The sequence below is a fragment of the Callithrix jacchus genome, chromosome 14 (genome assembly GCF_049354715.1).
Source record: "Callithrix jacchus isolate 240 chromosome 14, calJac240_pri, whole genome shotgun sequence".
NCBI lineage: Eukaryota > Metazoa > Chordata > Mammalia > Primates > Cebidae > Callithrix > Callithrix jacchus.
In genome coordinates, this window is record NC_133515.1 from 50,913,187 (window position 1) to 50,929,583 (window position 16,397).

The following is a 16,397-nucleotide window of genomic DNA, read 5'->3' on the forward strand; positions in this document are numbered from 1 at the left end:
GTCGTGGGCTCTGCTCAGTTACTATGTAAACTTCCTTGAGGTTTTGTTTACACAGGTACAGTCAGAAGTGTCTCAGTAATGGCGATCTGTCTCAGTAACGGCGGACTGCCTTGGTAATGGTGGATTTCCTCAGTAATGGCAAACTGCCTTGCTATTGGTGTACTGCCTCAGTAGTGGTGGACTGCCTCGGTAATCACAGCCTGCCTCTGTAGTGGTGAACTGCCTTGGTAATGGTGGACGCCCTTCCCCTCACTGTGCTGGACCATTCTAGGTCCAGCTGCACTTGCTGCAAAAGTCCCAATCCAGGGTGTTTCAGATTGCTAGTCTTTGTGGGAGTGGGACTCCCACCGAGCCAAATCATCTGGCTCCCTATTTCAGCCCCCTCTTTTTCAGTTGAACGGGAGGCGCTGTCTCACAGGCATTCCAGGCGCCAGTTCAAACAGCTGCCCAGATCTGCGTGAGTTCTTGTGCGGAGACCCATTGTGCTGGCTGAAATAGCCATGCTGGGAACTTTGGTGCTTTTGGCCTGGGAATATCCTCATCTGTGTGCAGTAAAAACTCATATGGAAATTTGGTGATCAGTCACTTTCTGCGTTGTTTCCGGGAACTGCACTCCAGAGCTCTTCCTATTCAGCCATCTTGGCTTTCTCCTCTGCTTTTACTGTTTTTCACTATTTCTTTGGGTCTATTTATTATCTCTGTGCCATATTATTTGAATCTAGGTTCATGTACCTTGGTGTGTCAAAAAGGAGTGACAAAAAGGTTAAGAAATTAAAACTTTCAGAGAGGCAATTATGGAAAGTTAAAAGCAACATAAGGAATATGGTGCCATTTATATATACATGCAACAGTTATAAATAATGGATGATTCCATCTTTACCATTTTATGCACAGCTGAAAACAGTGCTAGACAAGGGTGCTGGACTGACTTTTGCAGATATGACAGAGCCCCAGAAAATACCTTAAGTATGGCATGACACACTTTGATACCATCATGTAATACATTGCTTACAGATCATGTCTATTAACTATGGTTCAAGGTATATCAAGCTTTGTATGCTTCTTCCCAGAGATACACTGCACATCTGGAACAAGAGAAACATGTCATCTGCACATCCCCTATATTTATAAATTTTTATTATTTTGCTTTCATACTTATGTACTATAAGAAAATTTGGGGAAACTGTTGCTTTGTGTCCCAAATAATGCATAGTAGATGGTGCTGTGGGCTTCCTATTACATCACAACATGAGGTATATGTCTTTTAGTGAAACAAAGACTGAATAATGGAATTTTCCATTATAAAGTTCCCATCAACCTTTCACCTGTTTTTGAAATCATTGATGAACACTGCCTACATTATTTTATTAGGGGTTGTGAAATGATGATTTTCTAATTTTGTAATTCCTCCTGCATTTATAAGTTTGTGTACTTCTATACAGAAAAGTTTCCTTATCAACTATTCAGTTACCCCAAAAGGTAGAGTAAATGGTTGATAACTTTTTTAGATCTATCAGTTTTCAGAATAATAAATTAACTCAGCAACCCCCAGTAGTGGCCACTATTTTGGATAGTAGGGGAGGGGAGGCTAATATGGATTTTTAAATATCATTTTATGTGTTTTAATCATTTGTGGTCAGTATTCTTTGTAATGGTCAAATTTGTAAATCAGTATCAATCTTTCAGAAACGAATTTTAGCAGCATATAACAGAAGCCTAAAAATGCCATAACTTTAAATTTCATTTTTGTAATATAAACATAAAAATGTTAATCACATTGTTATTATAAAAGTGAGTGACCTAAAAATCTACGTGGGAAATTAATGACTAAATTACAGTATATCTAAATAACAGATACTATATACCCATTTAAAATCATGATTATCAGGCTCTGGTTCCAGGTAAGATGGAGTAAGCACATTCCTCCTTGTCTTACCCATTGAATGCAGCTAAAAATCATTGGTAGAATACATTGGAGCAGCTGTTTGGGGACTCTGAAAAGTAAATAGTACGGAAGAAATGAGGAAGAAGACAAGAACTTGAGGTGCCTCTGACCCTGTGGCACATTTACTAGTGTCTTTTCCTTCAGTTCTCCACAACTATGGTCTAGTGTCAGGTGCAACTATGGAGGTACATAGAAGCATAAGTTAACTAAAAAGATGCAGCTTCTTGGATTCAGAAAGTACCAAAGGAAATTGCAGACTTGAAAGCTTATAAAAATAACCCCATTGAACTGTTTATAAACTCCAGGGCTTACCCCAAGGTATGTATGTGTGGATCTGATTCTAAGCAGCATAAAAAAGACTTTGAGATCTAAACTGATACATATACCATCACCCAGGTTATATATTAGCTGCTGGATGGTACACACACTGACGTCACTGCAAATAACACAAAACAGCATGACAAAGAGCCCTGCAGAGACTTCAAAAAGTAAATTAACACATAACATAGCTCACAGCAGAACACTGTAACTTGAAACCTAAACATAATAATTGCTTACTAAATGAAAATCAACATTCATCACAGAATTTAAACAAGATCAAGTCTTAAAATATTCAAAATGTCCATGATACAAAAAATTACTTGATAAATAAAGCAGCAGGAAAATCTCAACTAATATGAGAAAAGATTATCATCAAAAGACAACAACACTGAGATGACAAATGGTGGAATTATCTGACAGACTTTAAGGAGCTCCCAGAATCATTAAAATCCTGAAACAAGCCGGGCATGGTAGCATGCACCTTAGTCCCAGCTACTTGGGAGACTGAGGCAGAAAGATCACTTAAGCCCAGGAGTGGACAATAGCCTAGGCAACTAGTGAGATCTCATCTCTTTAAAAAACAAACAAACAAAAACCACAGGATCAAAAAGAAATAGAAGGTATAAAGAAGAAACAAATAAAGAATTTAAAAGTAAATTAACCAAAAAAAATTTTTTTTGAGACAAGGTCTCACTCTGTCTCCCAGGCTAGATTGCAGTGGCACAATCACAGCTCACTACAGCCTTGACATCCTGAACTCAAGCGATTCTCCTGCCTCAGCCACCCAAACGCCTGGGATTACAGGTGTATGCCGCTATGCCCTGCTACATTTTGCCTTTTTTTTTTTTTTTTTTTGTATATACACGGTTTTACCATGTTACCCAGGCTGGTCTTGAACTCCTGATTCAACCACCTCAGTCTGCCAAAGTGCTGGTATTATAGGTGTGAGCCATTGTGCCTGGCCCTCCCCCACCCCCTGTCCCACCAAAATGTTTTAACTCATTGATAAGTTTGATAATAGCAGGATAGAGATAACAAAGGAAAGTCAGTGAACTTGAAGACAGATCAATTGAAAATATTCAATGAATAAAGAAAACATCTCTTTTTTAAAAAATCAACCAAGGGACCTGTGAGGAAATGCAAAAAGGTCTAACATTCATAACATCAGAGTCCTAGAAGGAGAGGATAAAGAATGCAATGTTGAAAATATATATATACAGAGAATAGCTGAAAACTTCAAATTTGGTGAAGGATAACCAAGCGAATATGTTTCCAGTAGATTTGTTATTAAAGAATTACCAAATGAAGTTCTTGAGATACAAGGGAAATGGTACCAGAGGGAAACTTTAAGATACCAGGAATGAAGGAAAAGATGATGAAAAAGTCAGTTTATCAAGAAAGTATAACAATGCTAATGTGTTTGCATCTGACAAGAGAATGTCATAATACATAATTAGGCAAAAAATGATAAGAGATCAAAATACGAACAGACAAATCCAAATTTGCAGCTGGAGACTACATCAGTCCTTTCTCAACAACAGAAAAACTAGTAGACAGAAAATCATTACACCCAACAACAATAAAACACACATCCTTTTGCAGTACACATGAACATTCACCAAGACATTCATGGGTCATCAAACAAACCCAAAAGAATAAACAAAGTATGTCCTCTGACCATAACAGGAATAAATTAGAAATAATAACAGAAAGAAATACAGAAAATTCTCCAAACACTTAGAAATTAACACACTTCTAAATAATCCCTAGGTCAAAGAGGCAGTCTCAAGGAAATCAGAAAATATTATAAACTGAAAAAAATCATAGATTAAAATAAGAATATTATTCCATTAAATGCTTATATTAAAAAAAGAAATGTCTCAGTAAACAATCTAAGCTTCCATCTAAAGAGACTAGAGGAAGAAAAGCAAAGTAAACTCAAAGGAAGCAGAAGAAAGGAAATAATAAAGAGCATATATCATTGAAGTTGAAAGCAGAAAAATAATAAAGTCAAAAGCCTGTTTGAAAAGATCAACAAAATTGATAAAACTACTCAAAGACAAAGAGAAAAAGAAGACATAAGTTACTGATATCAGGAATCAAAGAAGGTATATCATATTAAACCTTACAGACATTAACTAGATAATAAATATTGTCATGAACTACTGTATGTAAATAAGTTTAACAACATAGTTTGAATGAAATAATTTCTTGAAAATCACAAACTACCAACTGACTGAAAATGAAAGAGATCACCTGAATCTTAAGGCTATTAAAAGAATTAAACTTGTAGTTTAAAACAAACATTAAAACCTCTATGAAAGCTATCGCCAGGTCCTGATGGTTTCACTGGTGAATTCATTGAGAGAAAAATATACTGTAATTTGTGCACATCTCTTTCAGAAAATGTAAGATGATGCAGCACACCCCAGCTCATTTTCTGAGGCTACTGCCCAAGGACAGTACAATAAAAGATATCAAGCAGTCCCATGGAATTTTTTTATAAAGGAAAAAAAGAACAGTACAAAAAACGGTAGACTGGTATCTCTCATAAATATAGAAGCAAAAATCCTCAACAGGGATTAAGAATTTAGTAATGTATAAAAATAATAATATGCCAGAATTAAGTGGGATTTATCTTGGGAATGCACAGCTTATTCAGTATTCAAAAATTAATGTAATCCATGATTTTAACAGTATAAGTAAGAAAAATCAACTCATCAGATCAACTGGAAGAAAAAGAATGTCTGACAAAATTCCATACCCATTTATGATTAAAAAAAAAAAAAAAAACTCAGTAAAGCAGAAGCAGAAGGGAACTTCCTCAAACTATAGAGAGTTTTTACCAAGAAGGAAAAAAAGAAATACTACAGGTATCACCCTACTTGATAGAGGAAAACTGAATGTTTTCCTCCTAAGATTGGAAACATGGTAAAGATGTCCACTGTTACCACTCTTATGGAACACTCTACTAAAAATCTTAGACAGTGTAATAAGGCAAGAAAAACAAGAAAAAAACACAGCTTGGAAAAGAATAAATGAAACCATCGCTTTTTGCATACAAAATGGTTCCTACATCTAATAAGTGCATTTACCAACGTCATAAGATATATGATCAACACACAAAAGTCAATTGTATTTCTACATACTAGTAATGTAGAACTGAAAACCAAAAAAAGCTTTTTAAATTATAGTAGCTCCAAAATAAATGAAATACTGTTATAAGTCTAACCAAACCCTCCATCTGTATGCTAAAAACTATAAAACACTGTTTAAAGAAATCAAAAAAGATTAAAATAAATAGGCCAGGCACAGTGGCTCACACCTATAACCTTAGCACTTTGGGAGGCCAAGGTGAACACCTGAGGTCAGGAGTTCAAGACCAGACTGCAAACATAGCAAAACCGTGTCTCTACTACAAATAAAAAAATTAGCTGAGCATTGTGGCAGGCACCTGTAATCCCAGCTACTCAGGAGGCTGAGGTAGGAGAATCACTTGAATCCAAGGGGTGCAGGTTGCAGTGAGCCAAGATCCTAACACTGCACACCAGCCTGAGCAACAGAGTGAGACTCTGCCTTAGAAAATGAATAAATAGAGATGTAACATGTTTATGGTTTGAAGACACAATATAGTAAAGATGTCAGCTGTCTCCTGACTGATCTAAAGATTTCTGATTAAAGATTTAATACAATTCTGATCAAAATCTCAGAAGGATTTTGTAAAATATATCAATAAGCTGATTCTAAAATTTATATAAAAAGACAAAGAAACTGGAATAACAAAAACCATTTTGAAAAAGGGAAATAATGTTGGAAGAATCATACATGATCTTAGCAGGGGTTGACAAACATTTTCTATGAAGGGCCATTTAGTAAATAATTTTGGTTTTGCAGGCCACATAGTCTCTGTCACAACTATTTAACTCTGTCATCATAGCAAGAAAGCAGCCATAGATAATATAAAATGAATGTGTTCCAATAAAACTTTATTTACTAAATATGTATAAACTGGATTTGGCCTATGGACTGTGGTTTGCAATCCCCAACTCTAAAGCTATATAACTCTTCAAGAAATTATGGTATTAGTAAAAAGATGACACACAGATTAATGAAACAGAACATATAACCCAGAAATAGACCCATATAAATATGCCCAGCTGAATTTTGGCAAAAGTACAAGGGCAATTCAATGAAGAAAGGATAGTTTTTCAACAAATGGTATTGGAACAATGGACATCTATGCTCACACAGACACACAAAGAATCTCAAACTAAACCTCATACATTACTCTCAAAAGTTAACTAAAAATAAATTATAGATCTAAATATAAAATGTAAAACTATCAAACTTTTAAAAGAAAGCATAGGCGGAAATATCTGTGACCTGGGAATAACAAAGAATTCTCCAACTAGACACCAAAAGTACTATTCATTTTTTAAAAATTAATAACTTCATTAACTGTTATTCCTCAAAAGGCACTGTTAGAAGCCTGAAAAGACAAGCTACATGGGAGCAAATATTTTCAAGTCACATATCCAACAAAGGAGTTGTATCCAGAATATATAAAGAACTCTCAAAGCTCAACAGTGTAAAAACAAATAGCCCAATTACAATGGTCTAAAGACTTGGACAGACATTTCAGTAAGGAGATATATGAATAGCAAACAAACAGATTTCATATCATTAGCTATTTGGGAAATTAAAACCATGATGAAATACCTCTGTATACCTATTAGAATGTCTATAATTAAAAAAAACTTACTGACAATTCCAAGTGCTGGTAAGGATGGGGCAAAGTAACTCAACTCTCATTCATTGTTGCATGAGATGCAGTACAAAATGGTACAGCTCTTCTGGGAAACAGTTTCACAGTTTCTTATAAAGTTAAACATGTATTTACCATATGATTCAATAATCTCTTTAAGTATTTACACTAAAGAAGTGAAAACATGTTTACACAAAAACCTGTACATAAATGCTTATAGCGGTTTTATTCATAATTTTCAAAAACTGAGAAAAATACCCTTCAACAGGTGAATAAACTGCTACACACATTTGTAATGGAATACTGCTCAGCAATAAAAAGTAGTGAACCATTGATACATATTTAACAACTTGGATGAATATCAGGGCATTATACTGTATGACAGAATCCAGTAACAAAAGTTTATATGGTATAATTCCAATTATATGACATTTTTAAAGTCAAACCTATAGTTATGGAGATTTCTGTGGTTGCCAGGTTATATAGGTTGAGGGGGTGTGACTGAAGCATGTAAGGGAGGTTTTTTTGGCATGATGAAACTGTTCTATATTCTGTTTATAATGGTAATAACAAGAATCTAAATATCTGTTAAAATTCATAAAATGCTATACCTTAACAAAGTCAATTTTAACATATAATTTAAACTACACATTTTAAAATAAAAAATATGTAAGTGAAAGATGATGACATAAAATTTCACAAGACAGTAGTATCTCAGTTTTATTTTTTAAAAGATGCATAATAATAAGTAGAGGAGCTAAATATCCAGAGAACAGCTCTGGATATTTATATTATTCCATTTCTATGTTTTGGGGGGATTTTCTACACCAAAAGTGAATTACTTTTAAAAGTTTATAAAACTTTATAATTCATTTTAATTTTGTAATAACCATGAGTTCAGAGCATCACATTTGGTTTCCATGATTGTTTCTCTTAAAACTTCATATGTAAAATACATTATTTGTACTTAAAGTTTAGTTTAGTTGTTCTTTGAAATGTCTTGTAAAATATTTAATGGTGGAAAAATTTAAAGTGGCATTCTGTATTTTTAAATATAATAGTATTTAAATTATTACTATAGTGTTGAAAGTTTTTAGAGAAATTTTTTAATTACATTTTTTTAAAACTCAGAAATTTGAAATTATTTTAATACTTTAAAATTTATAACATACCTAACATTAAAATTTTCTTTTTTAATCCTTTTTCCAATTAAAAAATCCCATATATTGCAGACAAGTAATGGACAGAAGAAATGAACTTGAAAAAGACATCTGTTCTGGATCTTTGATGACTAATACCTATAATGCAGAAGGTAATGGCATTCAAAACACCCAAGTATTCAAAGTATAACAGAAAAACTATGTTACAGCTTGCAAGAAGTTTCAGTTAATTAATAAAAATAAGAGACTCCTAAGAATTTCTAGTGGGTATGTTATAAAACAGCTTGTGGTTGACATAAAATACCAAGTTGCCTGATTATTAAAAAGACTCAATTTCATTGTTCATACAAGTAAATATAAATTTGGGGATCTTGTTAAAAAGTTTATTCTGATTAAGTGGATCTGGGCTGGAGCCTATGGCTCTGCATTTGTAATTAGCTCTCAATCCTGCTAGTATATACTATAGTATATACTATGTATAGTAAATACTGTAACACAAAGTAGCCATGTAACATACTCCCTAAAAGTGATACCAAAAAAGAAAGCAAGACACAATAACAGAGCAATCACTCCCAGCCAAGATGTCCAGCTGAACAGGTGGCCTTCAAAGATAAGTCAATTTTCAATATGCAGAAGAAATTGCAGAGATAGAAAACACAAATAATATATAGATAACTGTGAGGGGACAAAAGTAGTAAACATTTGAGTATTCTATGTTCCCTTCTCACTATCCCCTAAAAATGAATCTAACTTGGGCAACTCATTTTTTTACCTTTCCCTCTGAGAACGGGTTAACTCAGCTATATTGTCTTTGAGACTCTGAAATGCAAAATTTTGAAGAAACAGAAATACCGAAAAAGAAAGACAATAGAGGCAAGTAGAGTTAACAGTCTTTAAATGGAATTTTTCTTCTGGAGTGTCTAGGGAAGGAAATACATGAGAGTAACTTCAGCATCTGAGAAAGGTGGTTAGGAAAGAAAATGAGTTTTTAAGAAGTATCACATAGTTCCAAGCATATAGTGAACACTGTTTTTGTTTTCGTAAACTGAAGTCAAAAGCCTATATAGTCCTAACTCTAATCTAAAATACTGTTACTTCACCTTTTCACTTATCCTCACCTATGAAATAAAAACTTAAATAGAATGATTCTTATACAGGACAGGCAGGTGAATAAACAATTAAAGCAATTCTTTGGCCATTAATCGTTTTAAAATACCTAATTCTCAGTAGTAAAACATCCCAGACTATACAGAAATACTCTTAAATAGCAAGTAACTTAGAGATAATGACAGGCAAGTAACATGTGTATATACAGAAATACAATTATCATCAAGGCATTAGCTGGTGCTAGGACAAGGAAGACTAAGATACCACCAAAAGCCTTCAGTAAACATATAATCTACCTAGGAAGATAATCTAAATAAATGATATAAGCCTAGTACCAAATGTGTGGTGTATGTACACACTAAGTGCTATAAGGGATGAAAAACATAATTGGAATTTATAAACACCACAAATTATACCAAATTCCTTGTTTCAAAATGAGAATATGTAATTTCTTATATTTGAGAATGAATGCCTGCTCGTTAATATTCATCAATAATGAGAAATTAGATTGTGGCAGTAATGACAGTTCTTTCTCCTCAGCATATAAAGTTATATAAGGATGCCTCCTTTTAAAGCATCATTTTGATGCACTGAGCAAAGGTCAGCAGGTATAACACTTAATCAATTATAGCTTTCTTTCCTATTGAGCCAAAAAAAAAAAAGAAAATGGCCTCATAAAACTTCAACACAGTTCCCTGGGTAACCACCATTAATCAACCAGAACTGGCATTTAGTTGAAACTTACTTGCCTTGCTAGTTTAAGGCATCACTTTAAGAACAAAAGGAACTATATAGGCATAGCTACTAATTTGATTTCGGTACATGTATTAGCCATACATGTATGTGTGAAAATAATGGGTACTTTCATACTATGTTAAGGTTTGGCTTTTGATTTCTCTACAGTTTTCAGCATTTTAATTTATTTGTTATTATTTTAAGCATTTCTGTTTTTAGTTTTATAAACAATATTTATTAAGGTCCTTTATTAGATTTTAAAGATAATTGTTGTAATCTTTTATTTTAGAAAGAGAACTGGGTGAAGACTGCAGAGAACAGGTAAAACACTTTCTGTTTAATAATAGACATTTAAATTCGAAGAGAAAAGCATAATGTTTGTGATTATTTTGAACTCAAGAAATGCTATCTGTTGGTCTACATTAACTGGACTACATTACATTAATTGGTCTACATTAACTACACTAATAGCTTCTAAAAAGCCATTCAGCTTTTCAGTATACCCAAGTTGTAAATATTATTTAAAAGCTATTTAAAAATAAAATTGTGCATAATATGTACAAATGAAATTACATATCTTGAAGTTGACTCAAAATGATTCAGTAGGGGGAAGAAGGGATATAGGTGAATTAAGAGTAACAAGGAGTTGGCCAGGCTTACACCTGTAATCCCAGCCCTTTGAGAGGCTGAGGCAGGCAGATCACTTGAGGTCAGGAGTTTGAGACCAGCCTGGCCAACATGGCAAAACTCCATCTCTGCTAAAAATTTAAAAATTAGCCAGACGTGGTGGTTGTGTCTGTAATCCCAGCACTCAGGAGACTGAGGCCTGAGAACTGCTTGAACCCCAGAAGCAGAGGTTGCAGTGAGCCAAGGTTGTGCTATGCACTCCAGCCTGGGCAACAGAGCAAGACTGTCAGAGAAGAAAAAAAAAAAAGAGTAGCCAGGAGTTGATAATTGATAAAACTGGGTAGTGCATAATATAGCAGTTTACACATGTCATTCTCCCTTTGGTATATGTTTGAAATTATTCAAAATAAATTATTTAAAAATCAAAGCTGTATAATAATGATGAAATTATCCAATCTATTTTACTTACATATAATTTTTATAAATAATGCATATAAAATATCACATCTGGCAAGTAGTTCTGAACCCCTGTCTGTGTCTGACCCTGACATTGCATCGCAGTTCATTTTGAGAATAAACAGCAATATCCTGTTATACCAATTTCAGAAAGGCTAGGATTTATTTTGAGACTTCAGTCTGAATGGTAGTCCCACAGTTACTAGCTTTATAACTTTGGGCAAATCATTTCATCTCTCTGAGCCTCAACTTCTTCATCTCTAAAATAGAGATAATTCCACACACTCCATGGGATTTTTATGAAGCTCTTTTGTGAACATGAATGTGTAGGACTTTGCTAACTATATGGAACTATACTAATGATAGTAAAAATCAGTATCACTGCTTCAATCTACTTCTTTCTGGACATACCTGTATTAAAAATAAAGATTTTTATTTGCTTGAAAATACAGTTGACTATACATGCCTAAAAATTTAATTTAAAAATTCACTAAAGCTTCAAGAAACTTTACCATAAATTGTACATATTTTAAATAGCTTATATTTTTAGAATAGTTCTTTAAAAAAAATAATAACATCCTGGTCAGGTGCAGTGGCTCACACCCAACACTTTGTGAAGCCAAGGCAGGTGGATTGCATTAAGCCCAGCAGTTCAAGACCAGCCTGGGCAACATGGCAAAACCCCCATCTCTACTAAAAATAAAAAAAGGTGCACCTGTAGTCACAGCCAATCAGGAGACTAAGACGGAAAGATCACTTGAGCCCAGAAGCTGGAGACTGTAGTGAGCTGAGATCACACCACTGCACCCCACCCTAAGCAACAGAGTGAGACCTTGTCTCAAAATAAACATACAAACAAAAATACAGTATCCTGTCAAAACTTTACAGACACATCCACTGGAATACACAAGTGTACATGAAATTTAATCAAGAAACTGACTTCTCAAGGATCTTTCTGGGTTTTTATAGAGAATAAGGGAAAGACCAGTTTGTGTACTAAAGTGTAGAATGATTTTTGTAATTTAATCTGTCACAAGACTTTGAGTTCAGTTACTAATATAGCTTAAATTCAGACTAGCACTAATTAATACACACTTTATGTTCAGTTCTCTGGCTTCTTGTTTAGAAATTGCCATTAAGTACAGATAAGATACGGATTATAACAGACTGTAATTATTGCTTGTAAAGCTCTTCTCATTTGAAATTTCCACATGCTGCATTTTAGTGTTTGTGCATATGCATGTCTTTGCATAATTTTCTATTGCTGTAATAACTATTTTTCAACGTATTTCTCTTGATCAGCTCTTTTTCAACTTTTTTTCTCAACCAATTGAATATATTCAACAAAAACAATAATAAAATATTGTTAGCATTTATCAAGTACTCATTTATCTGGTTCTGGACTCAGTACCTTATGTTTTAATTCAGTTAATTCTCACAACAAACCTATGAAACAGATGCTACTGTTAGCCTCATATAAACTATGAAACTGAGACCCAGAGATTAAGTAATTTCCCATAGTCTCACAGCTTGTAAAGTATAAAGCTGGAATTCAAACCCAAACAGTCTGTCTCTTAGACCAGGGTTTCTGAACCTTGGTGCTGTTGACATTTTCGGCCATATAATTCTTTGCTGTTGGGCCATCCTGTGCATTGTAGAATGTTTAGCAGCAATCCCTGGCCTCTGTCTACTGAATGCTGGTAGTTTCCCCACGCAGTCAAGACAACCCAAAAATTCTCCAGACATTGCCAAATGTCTCCTGCAGGGAGGAGGATAGTAAAAAGTCATTCCTAGTTAATAACCACAACTCTAGAGAAACCCCTACATGACATCACCTCTCTGAAAGCCACACATACATGTATTTCAGAGAGGTGATGTCATGTAGGGGTTTCTCTACATTTCTGACAATATGGAAAGCCAAAAAATAAAAAAATAAAAATCACTTTCATCCCACCATTGAGAGAAAACCATTAACATTACCAGTACCTTTGAATTCCCCGGGGTCCCCCTCCTCAGTTACATTCTTCTTCTATTTACTATCAGTCTTAAATTTTGTCTTAACTATTCCCTTGTTTGTCTTTATGGTTTCCACATATAAATCTAGTTCCATACAATTTTTTAAAATTTATTTATTATACTTCTAAGTTCTGGGGTACATGATTGTACAGGTTTGTTACATAGGTATACACATACCATGATGGTGGATTGCTGCAACCATTGCCCCATGATCTACCTTAGGTAATTCTCCTACTGCTATCCCTCCCCAAACCCCCCGTCCCCTGCTATAACTCCTCTAGCATCCCACCCCCCAGGACCCAGTGAGTGATGTTCCCCTCCTTGTGTTCCTGTGCTCTCATTGTTCAACACCCACTTATGAGAACATGCAGTGTTTGGTTTTCTGTTCTTATGTCAGTTTGCTGAGAATGATGGTTTCTAGTTTCATCCATGTCCCTACACAGGACTTGAACTCATCCTGTTTTATGGCTGCATCATATTCCATGGTGCATATGTGCCACATTTTTTTATCTAGTATATCATTGATGGACATTTGGGTTGGTTCCAAGTCTTTGCTCTTGTGAATAGTGCTGCAGTAAATATACATGTGCATTTGTCTTTATAAGAGAATGATTTATAATCCTTTGGGTATATAGCCAGCAATGGGATTGCTGGGTCAAATGGTATTTCTATTTCTAGATTCTTAAGGAATTGCCACACTGTCTTCCACAATGGTTGAACTAATTTACACTCCCACCAACAGTGTAAAAGCATTCCTATTGCTCCACATCCTCTTCAGCATCTGTTGTCTCCTGAGTTTTTAATGATCATCATTCTACCTGGTGTGATGTGGTATCTCAATGTGGTTTTGATTTGCATTTCTCTAATGACCAGTGATGATGAGCTTTTTTTCATGTTCATTGGCTGCATAAAGTGTCTGTTCAGCCGGGCGCAGTGGCTCAAGCCTGTAATCCCAGCATTTTGGGAGGCCAAGGCAGGTGGATCACGAGGTCAAGAGATCAAGACAATCCTGGTCAATATGCTGAAATTCTGTCTCTACTGAAAATAAAAAAATTAGCTGGGCATGGTGGCGCGTGCCTGTAATCCCAGCTACTCGGGAGGCCGAGGCAGGAGAATTGCCTTAACCCAGGAGACGGAGGTTGCGGTGAGCCGAGATCTCGCCATTGCACTCCAGCCTGGGTAACAAGAGCGAAACTCTGTCTCAAAAAAAAAAAAAAAGTGTCTGTTCATATTCTTTGCCCAATTTTTGATGGTTTTTTTTTCTTGTAAATTTAAGATTCTCCATAGATTCTGGGTATTAGCCCTTTGTCAGATGGGTAGGTTGCAAAAATTTTTTCCCATTCTGTTGGTTGCCAGTTCAATCTATTGATAGTTTCTTTTGCTGTGCAGAAGCTTTTAAGTTTAATTAGATCCTGTGACTGGGTTCCGGGGCATGGGGGAGGCTCAGCTCCCCGCTATGATGTGTTCTTCCAGGCTCTTGGTCCCTCACTCAACAAAGAATGGGAGAGAGGACCCCGCCGGGCACAGTGCACTAGTAAGTAAATATCAGACCCCAAAGAGTTTCGCAGAAAGTGATTTATTTAGGCAGAGAGAGAGAAAAAGGAGAATGAAAAAGAGCTTCCACGAGACTGTGGAAGGGGATCCAGATATGAAGTCCGCCCAGATGTGGGGGACAGGGATTTATAACCTGGGAGAAATTCCCACCCCATTTAAGTTTCCTGGCCTGTGAAAAGAGTTCCTTTAAACTTCCACTGGAGTGACTGATCTTTTGATTTTTTTTCCCACACATGTGAAAGTTAAACAAAGACCTCTAAGACCCTGGATGGAGACATGGTGGAGGTATGGAGCTGGGAAGTTCTTCCTCTGAAACTGTGCCCCTTGTGGACCCAGGAAGAGAATACATTTTCTCGATCCCCACTCTAAACAGGAAAGCCCAACTGCTGTTGGGACACTGGGGCCTGTTGGTGCTTAGCCAAGGAGGTTGTATCTTTTATTAGATCTGTTTCCTTGTCTAATACAAAATCATTAGTAAGAAAGGGCTATCCCTAATGCATCTCCTAGGGGCTTAGAGAAATATCAGGAGACTGCTTGTCCTAGGACCCCTCAGACAGTTACAGACTGTTCAGGACAGAAGAGTAATACTGAGAAGGCCATGCCAGGGTCCAAGAGATTAATTTCCTGGCCCTCTATGGTCAGCTTTACCCAGGGCTCAATGAGGGTGATGATACAAGTTGTCACTTACCCCGGGCACACTCAGTCCTGGAATTGGGTCATCTGATCAGACACCTCAGGTTCTGGGAACCTTTGTCCCCTGGGACAGTGTGCTTTCCAGTGATCTCCTTGGCACAGTGGGCAAGGATGAGGAGGTGGTCCATTCCTCTGGGGACAATTTCTTATAAAATGTCCCTTAAAACCACACTGGTAACAACTCTGCCAGACTGGTAGCTAACCCGAGGCTTTCCCTCATTTGAGCCCCTTGGGTCTGCTTGCCTGAGGGCCATGACTAAGGCAGCAGCTTTCCTCTGGTCTCTCCTGTTCCTTTCAGCCTGTTCCTCCTGGTCTCTATTATAAAACACCAAGGTTGCCAGGTTCAGTAATGACGCTAGACCCTGTTCTGGCCCCAAGCCCAGCTTCTGGAGCTTCCTCCCAATATCTGCTGCTGACTGTGTAATAAACTTCTCCTTTAGAATTAACTGACCCTCGATGGAGTCTGGTGACAAGGGAGTATACTTTCTTAAGGCCTCCCACAATTGCTCAAGGAAAGCTGTTGGGTTTTCTTTCTTTCCCAGAGTTATGTTGGATAACATTGCATAGTTCATGGACTTCTTCCTAGTTTGCCTTAATCCCCCAAGTGTATGCAGGTCAAGAAATGCCCATGGCTCCAGTCCCCCTGTTCTGAATCAGGATCCCAGTGAAGGTCTGTGCCAGGGACTGCTTGTTTACCTGTAGGAAATCTACCCTTTTCCTCTGGTATCATTAGGTCATGTACTTGACTAAGGTACCAGGTGTCCCCAAGCTCTTGAGCCACTGCTAGAGAAGACTCTCTATCATTGCTAGAGTTTGATTAAGCAATAGCATGGTATCTTTCCAGGCTAATTCAAAGGACTGACCCAGGTCCTGCAGAACATTTATGTACTTGTTTGGGTTATTTTGAAAACTTTCGTTAAGTCCACCTTAATTTGCTTTAAGTCCGAAAGTGAAAAGGGTGTATGCACCTTGGTTGGGCCAAATCCTCCTACTGCCTGTAGGGGGCAGAGTCTGGGCA

General features: G+C 36.2%; 1 protein-coding gene across 31 annotated transcripts in view; it reads left to right on the plus strand.

The window, feature by feature from the left end:
* WDPCP (WD repeat containing planar cell polarity effector) overlaps positions 1-16,397 on the plus strand; it is a 559,060-nt gene that overhangs the window by 497,908 nt on the left and 44,755 nt on the right. For 27 of the 31 annotated variants that reach the window (XR_013526575.1, XR_013526576.1, XM_035272444.3 and 24 more), the window contains 2 exons: positions 8,264-8,343; positions 10,323-10,354. The exons of the other annotated variants lie outside the window; for them this stretch is intronic. Coding sequence is in view for 25 of the 27 variants with exons in the window: in XM_035272444.3 (XP_035128335.1) it covers positions 8,264-8,343; positions 10,323-10,354 (112 nt within the window). In the remaining 2 variants the exon portion in view is untranslated. The remainder of the gene's footprint in view (positions 1-8,263; positions 8,344-10,322; positions 10,355-16,397) is intronic. 31 annotated transcript variants of the gene reach the window in all.